The 7,377-nt window shown below is 45.6% G+C and overlaps 1 protein-coding gene across 1 annotated transcript in view; it reads left to right on the top strand.

Moving 5' to 3' along the window:
• The window catches only part of MRPL3 (mitochondrial ribosomal protein L3), a 76,611-nt gene that overhangs the window by 53,520 nt on the left and 15,714 nt on the right, over positions 1 to 7,377 (top strand). The window contains 2 exon segments of the mRNA XM_019508708.1: positions 1,499 to 1,576; positions 4,066 to 4,143. Of these exon segments, the coding sequence (XP_019364253.1) occupies positions 1,499 to 1,576; positions 4,066 to 4,143 (156 nt within the window).

The raw sequence follows: 7,377 nt of genomic DNA, 5'->3' as shown, positions 1-7,377 counted from the left end.
GCCAGTATTCCCCATGCTGCCTCTGGTGCCAGCCCTGCAGCTGAGGAGGCTTACAGAGGGGCAGTGTTCCTCACACGGTTCCTGTTGTGAGCCCCACAGCTGATTGAGGCTTGGAGGGGGAGAGGGTTTCCCTTGCTGCCTCTGAGCTCTACAGTTGATGAGGCTCTCAGTGGAGACAGCTCTTGAATTGCATCTATGAACCACTGTGAACCCCATCAGCTGTGGGGCTTGTAGCAGTGAGAGCTAGTGCAGAGGGAGCCTGGGTTCAGGCTCCCTCTGCACTGGCTATATTGCATTATAGGATCTGATGTTGGATCCTACAGTCATGCTTCCTGCCATGCATGTGTGGATCATGCATCAGATCTTATCATGCCTTTACCTGAACATCTAAGAGGGGCTCTTAATGTGCAGAGGAAACTAATAAGACAAAAAGGAATAGTTGATGCAGCACCTGGCCACACATTCAATTAATGACATGGTAAGAACAAGCCACAAAGTTATTTGACATTTTTTGTGGAATAACTTTGTGATTTATTGCTTGTTTTATCACACTGTTAATTGATTGCACATGTGGCTGGGTCCCAGCTTAAGGCATGATTCACTGGTTAATTACACTTTTAAGTGCAACGTGTAGATGGGGCCTAAGCCACCAAAGGCAAGATAGCTGAGCAGTTGTGCAAATAAAGGGGATTGGAGTGGTATGGTTTGATCTGGTTGTTGTTTTGGATTCTTCATTTTGATAATATACCTTTGAAGAAAATGGGTAAGATTCTATGTAGTGCCCTAAGAGACTACAAAAAAAGTCCACAGACTAGGAGTGGGTAGCTTAATGTGACTTTAAGCCACATTTTGCATTCTCTACTCTCAGGAGCTTTGTATGGGCCCAGGAATAATTTATCGAAGTTAGAGCAGCGTCCATGGCAGCACTGCAGCCCTATCCCCAGTGTGCTTCCAACTCCCAGAGTTCACAAAAAGGCCACTGACACACTACCTAAAGACCATGCTGTGCCTGTGCCCAGGGGAATTCTCCAGTGGCCATTAGAGCTGTTTTATGCCTCTACCTGGTATAAAGTTGTAAAAGCAGGATGCTAGAGAGCAGTGTGTCTTCCCCCTTCAAATCTGTTAAACCTCTTATATTGGGGAGGGCTGGAACACCTCCATTTGGGTGTCTTTGTCAGTGCATCGGTATGTCCCAGGAAATCTTGGCTTACTGTGACATACTAAATCCAAACTGTTTCAGATATCTTATGAACTAATCCTTGTGCATCAGTAGGGAATATTTAAAAAGGTAAAGTAAGAGATTGTGAACACCATAAACCCCATTTTAAGATGGCCCTTGGTGTCATTTTATCCAGTATCTGAAGAGTAAGTTAATGAGTTACTTGTCCTTCTTTTGGGTATTTTACTCTCCCTGTATCAATACATGTATTTCCTCTCCTTCCTTTTGCTTTGTAGTGATACCTTTGACAGTGTACTTTTTACTCTTCTTTTGGTATAGAAATTTAGCAGAGTTCTTCCTGGAAAGAAAATGCCTGGGAGAATGGGTAACACCTACAAGACAGCTTTCGGATTAAAGGTAAATTCAAACTATAGCAGAGCACATCTGGATAAAGTTGACTGTATTTTAGTCAGCTAATCAGGTTTTTCAGTTGCTTTAACCCCCACCACAGTGTGGCTTTACCTTGGTTCTGACTGCCACTACAACTTCTTGATGCAAGCAAGGCAAAAGGACCCATACAACTTGTCCTTCCTCATTTCCTTCCTGCAGTGAAGAAAGAAGGAAGAATGCATAAGATCTCATGGCATTAGGTGATGCTCTACCCACAAGTAGAATTCCTCACTGTCTTCCTGCTTGACATCTCTCTTTGAGGTGGCAAGTTGGGAAGACTGGCTTTTTTGGGGACCATCAACTAAATTTCTTGTTTTTATTCCAGCTTGCGTTCAAATCCAGCAGAAGTCAGTAGTGCCTGAAGTTCTTAGTATCTGAGGGCCATGCAGGTCCCAATACAAAATGTAATTATGCTCTTGGAGCCTTAACAACACTTATGGTGATACAAGCAAGAGATGGCTGGATGCTATAGAGCAGGGGTCAGCACTGTTTTTGGGCAGAGTGCCAAAAATACTTTTAACCTTGACTTCTAAGATGTTGGCGTGCCAGGGCTGGACAGTGGGGGAGCCGGGAGGGGCCCAATCCTTGTTGTGGCAGTGCAGCCCTGGCCCCGGCCCTGCCATCTGTCCCGAGGCACTGCACGCCAAGCAAAATACCTTTGTGTGTCACGCTGGCACCTGTGCTGGGTGTAGCCTACTCCTGCTGTAGACCACTAAAATAGTGTAATTTTTTTATATTGGGTATATAACTGCCCTGGGAGAAAGCAAGGATAGTGTGTACCTGGGGTGGTCTATGAACTCAAAGAAATAAATGGAAAGAGGCCATATCCTGTAAGCCCAAGTCTACCATGTTCCCAGGCTCACCATGTTGTGCAGAGGGATCAAAGGTGCTGGAGTCCCTAGGAGAGGTCCAGTTGCGTGCCACTTTTTTTTCTACAGCTGTTGCCGTTAGGAGAAGAGAGAACGTGAGGTTCATTTCATAGATTTCATATACATTTGGGCTGCAAGGGACCCCGGAGAATCATCGAGTCCAGCCCCCTGCCCCAGGGGCAGGAAGTCAGCAGGGATCATAGGATCCCAGCAAGATAAGCATCCAAATGTCTCTTGAAGGCATTCTAAGTAGGTGCTTGAACCACCTCCAGCACCAGTCTATTCCAAACCTTGGGGGCTCGGACAGTAAAGAAGTTATTCCTTATGTCCAGCCTGAATCGGTCACGGCGGAGTTTGTGACCATTCGATCTTATCATCCCTTGGGGTACTCTCATGAACAGACATTCCCTGATAAATTTAGAAGTGGCCACCAGATCGTCTCTGAGCCTGCACTTTTCCAGGTTGAAGAGTCCCATTGCTCTCAGCCTCTCATCATAAGGTCTGTTATCCTTACCTCTGATCATGTGCGTGGCTCTCCTCTGCACTCTCTCAAGCTTCTCCATGTCCTTTTTGAATTGTGGAGCCCAAAACAGGATGCGGTACTTCATCTGCGGCCTCACCAATGATTTGGTTGAGAAGCATCTATGGATGCAAGCCAGCATTTTCCTTGCTTTACTAGCCGCAGCATCACATTGAAGGCTCATGTTCATCTTGTGGTCAATCATGACTCCTAAGTCCCTTTCATCTGTAGTGCTAGCCAGCGTATATAAGCATGCTGCAGATTTTTCCTCTCAAGGTGGAGAACCTTGCATTTTTCGGTGTTGAACACCATCAGGTTCTCATCCGCCCATTTCCTGAGCCTGTCAAGATCTGCATGGATCACCCTCCTGTCCTCTGGTGTGGCTGCTTTACCCCAGAGTTTGGTGTCATCAGCGAACTTGGCCAGTCTGCTTCTGACTCCAGTGTCTACATCATTGATGTAGGCATAGGCCCTAGGACAGAGCCTTGAGGGACCCCGGTGTTCACCATGCACCAAGACGATTGGCTTCCGTTAGCCACCACCCTCTGGGTCCTACTGCGGAACCAGTTCCCCAGCCAGCGGATTCTGAGGTCGAGGCCATAGTTAGCCAGTTTTGTCAAGAGATGATCATGGGATACCATATCAAAGGCTTTTGTAAAGTCAAGATATATGACATCAATCTCTTCCCTCTTGTCCAGGTGATAGGTCACCTGGTCATAAAGGGAAATGAGATTGGTCAAGCAAGACCTACCCGCAATAAACCCGTGCTGGGTATCCCTGGGTATTTGGTGCCACTTAATGGAAAGCTTAGCTGTTATGGGCCTAATCCAAAGTTCTTTGAAGTTGATAGAGAAACTGCCATTAAATGTCTGCTCAAAGTGGCATTTTGGGTCAAGTTTAGGACAAACATATGCTGAAGGCTTATGTGCTGGCATGGTGTAAAATCTAGCCACATATCATTGTCTTTGATTTGTTAATCAGTATTAACCTCTATTTTTATAAACATAGAAAGTAATAGTAAAATGCTTGGGTGTTTATTTTTCTTCCTTATTTTTGTAAACCCTCAGGTGTGGAGGATCAATACAAAACACAACATCATTTTTGTAAATGGTTCTGTCCCAGGTCACCGAAATTGCTTGGTAAAGGTAGGTTTGTTTCTCAGATTGTCTCATTATGCTGTTTATCTAATGTCTGCTGTGTTTTCAGAACATTAACACTCATCTGTAATCCACACTTTCAGTGTACTATACACTATTTTGCTGATTATGTTGTTTATAAGTAGCTTTGGTTCAGACCACTTCTTCCTGACATTTTAACCTAAGTCACTGGACTTTCTGGCTGGCTTTGCAGAGTACTAGTTTAAGGGCTCTTCTGGTCATCAGTACCTAAAATGCAGGTGGGTGCTAAATTAAGAGCAATCTGGTATATTTCTAGTCTCCTACCTATCCATGGTTGCAGCTGGACAGAATGGTGGGACAGCATCTCATTCTGTTGTGCAGAAGGGATCAAAGGGACTGGAGTCCCATGCAGTGTAGATTGTATTTTGTCCTTCTGAAGAACAATGAAAGTGAAACTGGGAGCAGCTGGAGTTCATGGTCTGTGGAAATAGAACAAGCTTCTTCATGGTCAGGATGACCATATTTTTGCTGTTTATTACAGTTCTTAAGGAACTAAGTAATCACAGACTTTCATGAAATTTTCTCAGGGCTATCTGTCAAAGCTCAAAGCACCAGTAAAAATTTGAATACATGCACCTCAAGTATAAATAAATTCTGTAATCCACAATAATGAAATTAGACTAGGTCACTTGATTTTAGGGGTTGTTTCAAAATGGATTAACCTTGTTCCATTTATGGATTTTGTAAGTGCCATATTTATGCAAATCTAAGATGAGGTTTTTTTTGTTTTTTTTTTTTTTCAACCCCAAACAATATGGGAGGTAGGGGGAAGAACCTCAACCCAGGTTTGAATATCAGCCCAGGACAGGCAGCAGCTCGGCTCTGGCTTCAGCCCCAGCTTTGGCCTGAAGCCAGAGCTAAGCTGCTGCCTGTCCTGCGCCAAGGTGGCTCGTACGGCAGGTGAGGGGGCTCACAGCTGGGGGCATGTGGGGGAGACCCACGTGTGCAACTCCAGGGCTGTGGGGGAGCACAGGGGATACCATAAAGCCATTCTGCCTCCCCTCCCCCATCCCTTCCCCCCAGCTACTCTTAGCTTTTACTCCAGTGCCATCAGCCTGCCTGGGAGATGCTGTTGCCTCTGGGATACTGGGCCAGGGTTGTTGCTGCTGCTGCCTGCTTCTGAACTGGAGCAGAGCTGCAGTGGAAGGTAAAGGGGCGGGGGCAAGCATAGGCATAGGCTGGAAGCAGGTCTGGCCCTTTGGGGAGAATTTTCCAGTTAAAGCACCCTTCTACTAATTAGATTCTATACATGGAAAACTATTGCATGTATAGAATCTAATTAGGGGCAAGTCTTACATTTAAAATCATCTTGGATTTGGGTAAATGCAATAAGTGCTTAATTTCTTCCACGTCAGTTCCTTTGTGGGTTGATAGTAAGTTATAAGATATCAAAGTGTTTCTATGGTCATGGATCCTACAGATAGCAACAACAATCAAATGTATCAGATAAGCATTACATACTTAGATACCTTCTTTCCGGACATGTATTAGGAGTATGAATAATCCTTTGTAGCCTGCACTGGTTATGACCGCCTATCCCAGTCTCTGCGATGCATTACCCAATTTAGCTCCTCAGTTTTTCAGAGACAGAAGAAAACAAGTTAATATGTATCCAAAAGAAACTGTTTTCTGAATACATGTAACTTGTCTCTAAAAGTACTGGACATTAAATCATTTATATCAGTAGTCAGGGCAAATTTAGGATGATTCTGCTTTCTATCTGCACATCTGAAATAGTAAATGTTCCTTTCTCCACTACATTTTAGGTCTATTAATGACAATTGAGCAGAACTGATCAGAGATGTGTCCTTTGGCATTTCTAAGCCAATAAATGGTGGGTGCCAGGGAGGGTATTGAATATGGGAGAGATCAGTCTAGACAGGGGTTGTCAGCTGCGGGTATGCATATTCCCGGGGGTACTTATGAAGACCCTTGGGGATATGTGTGGGTAGGCGGGGATGGAGTGCTGCCACCCACTACCCTGCACCATTGCCTCCCCGGAGCAGGGCCAGGGGGTTGGGGAGAGGACAGCGGCACCCTTTTGTGGGCTGCACAGGTGCCGGCCGGCCATGGAGGGTGGAAAGCTAGCATGTGGCGACTGCCGCTGTTGCCACCCCACACTGCTGCCGCTCCGTGTCTGGCCATGCACCACTACCCCCCATTCCATGTCTAGCCATACTGCCCCCCCCCCCCCCGTGTCTGGCTGCCGGGAGTACACTTATTTAAAAAGGTTGAAAACCCCTTCTCTAGACTCACTGTCCAGTTCAGTGCTCTTGCTGTATAGCATCTGCTCGTGCCATTGTCAGAGACAGGACACAGGTCTAGATGGGACCATTGGTCTGACCCAGTATGGCACTACTTAGGTTCTTATGTTCTTAAGGTCTTGTCCACTTTAAGCCAAAAACCTAAACTGCTGTAGTGATGCTTAATAATATGTCTGGCAAAAGCAAAGTCACTTTGTCATAGATCATTAGTTTTTATTCTTTGATTTGTACAGCAGTGCTTGTAACTGGTTGACTCACGTTTTTATGCAAATTCTTTATGCTTCTGTTTAATGATACCACTAAGTAAGAATTATAAGCTGTTGCTTTTTGACTAAAGTACATATTTGCCAAAGACTTTGCATTTAACTGTCAGCCCTACAGTTAAAATTAGTTTGATGAGGTGGTCTGGTCTCCGTGGGATCTGAGCACCTTTTGTTTCTCTAGCACTTGCTTAGCAGTCTTTTTATATAGAATCATAGAATCAATGAGTTGGAAGGGACCTAGACAGATCATCTAGTCCGACCCCTGCCATGGTCAAAAAGGAGCACTGGGGGTAGCAGGGGTCATAAGACCCCAGCCAGGTGCCTATCCAGTCTCCTCTTGAAGATCTCCAGGAAGGTGAGAGCACCACCTCCCTGGGAAGCCTGTTCCAGGCTCTGGCCACCCTTACAGTGAAGTAGTTCTTCCTAATATCTAACCTAAACCTATCCTCCCTCAGCTTGTGGCCAATGTTCCTGGTGACTCCAAGGGGGCCCTGGTGAACAGACTTTCCCCAAGTCCCTGCTGGTGACCCCTGATAAAGTTGTAGGCAGCCACAAGATCCCCCCTCAGTCTCTTCTTGCAGAGACTGAAGAGATTCAAGTCCCTCAGCTTCTCCTCATAGGGCTGGCCATGGAGGCCCCCAACCATACGAGTGGCCTCCTTTGGACCCTCTCCA

Source organism: Gavialis gangeticus, unplaced genomic scaffold (genome assembly GCF_001723915.1).
Source record: "Gavialis gangeticus isolate Ggan-Ray unplaced genomic scaffold, GavGan_comp1, whole genome shotgun sequence".
NCBI lineage: Eukaryota > Metazoa > Chordata > Crocodylia > Gavialidae > Gavialis > Gavialis gangeticus.
Note: the sequence above shows the minus strand (reverse complement) of the source record. Positions and strands in the feature narration are given on the sequence as shown.